Source organism: Nicotiana attenuata, unplaced genomic scaffold, assembly GCF_001879085.1.
Source record: "Nicotiana attenuata strain UT unplaced genomic scaffold, NIATTr2, whole genome shotgun sequence".
In the NCBI taxonomy this organism is placed as follows: Eukaryota; Viridiplantae; Streptophyta; class Magnoliopsida; order Solanales; family Solanaceae; genus Nicotiana; species Nicotiana attenuata.
The window spans coordinates 1-1,328 of NW_017703911.1; the positions used below are offsets into that span (position 1 = coordinate 1).

Below are 1,328 nucleotides of genomic sequence, written 5' to 3' on the forward strand. Positions count from 1 at the left end.
CATGTCCCCTAATCCCCCCCCCCCCCCAAAAAAAAATTTTAATATACAGCCACAGAATTGACTTGCCACAGCTCTCATAAATAGCAGCTAAATCTCATTGCTGCATTTTGTATCTCTTATTGCTCCTTTATCTTCTTCATTACTTCTCCCTATAGAAAGTAATACCTCCAACTTTTATAAGCTGCACCCATTTGAAATTTTCATAGCAAGAACCAAAATCTCCTTCAACATTTGCATTTACTCTAGCTCTTGAAATTCTCTTCTATTAACCCATAATTCTTTTTCAAAGCCATACTTTGTGAGATAAAATTTTGAGGATTTGAGCTATGAAGAATGGGAGAGGTTTCAGAATTGGACGGAGCCTTGTGAGAGTTTTCAGCTGCTTTCTTCACAGGAGAACTAAGGTAAGAGCCGGACATAAGCGGTTGAGATCAGAGGGATGTGCGAGCAGAGCCATTTCAAAGCTATGCAAATTGGGACGCTTGCTGAAGCATGGAGCAAAAGGTCTCTGCTTTGCAAGACCCAATTCGGGTTACATCCGGGTCGGGCAAGAACCGGTAGAGCCGAAGCAGGTGACCATACCAAAGGGACATTTAGCTGTGTACGTGGGTGAGAAGAAAGATGATACTTGTAGAATTGTAGTGCCTGTGATATACTTTAATCACCCTTTGTTTGCTGATTTATTGAGGGAAGCAGAAATGATTTATGGGTACAATCATTCGGGTGGGATCCAAATTCCATGTCGGATATCTGAATTTGAGAACGTTAAATCAAGAATCGCCGCCACGGGCGGTGGTGGAAACTGCCGTGTATAACGGAGCTGGAGGTGCACATACTGATTTAGACTAGGGAACAACCCCCCTACCTTTGCCTATTTTCCTCCGAAGAAAAAGGGCACGATGCGTTGGGGAGGTTTAGTTTATGATAGTTCTTTGTTATGCTTGAGGGGAAAAGAAAAGTATGTCTTTTTTAAGAAAAGTTTGTGGTGATGTCAAATATTCCAGGTGTGAACGATTTTAATTATTTGTACAAATTCTTGTAAACCTTCGAGCTCAATTCTCAAAAGGATTTTAGTTCTCAGATACACATATTCATAAACTGGTACAGCTTTTCGTACCAATAAGTAGGGATATTCATAAAAATTCGAAAAATCGAACCAAACCAAATCAATAAAAAAAATCGATATTTTTTGGTTTGGTTTGGTTTTGGTTTTGAATTTTAAAAATCGATCAAATTTGGTTTGGTTTTGGTTTTAATAAATAAAAATCCGAACCAAACCGACTATAGGACTAGCTATTTCAAGTTTTATTATTACACCTATATATATA

General features: G+C 38.6%; 1 protein-coding gene across 1 annotated transcript; it reads left to right on the top strand.

The window, feature by feature from the left end:
- Nucleotides 1-326: 326 nt before the first annotated feature.
- On the top strand, nucleotides 327-815 carry LOC109222814 (auxin-responsive protein SAUR36-like). The gene has a single exon (XM_019387126.1). It carries the CDS (start codon nucleotides 327-329, stop codon nucleotides 813-815), a length of 489 nt encoding a protein of 162 aa, XP_019242671.1.
- The last annotated feature ends 513 nt before the right edge of the window (nucleotides 816-1,328 follow it).

Bases quoted from the DNA above. Each gene is read 5' to 3' on its own strand.
- LOC109222814 (XM_019387126.1), top strand. From the start codon at position 327: ATGAAGAATGGGAGAGGTTTCAGAATTGGACGGAGCCTTGTGAGAGTT.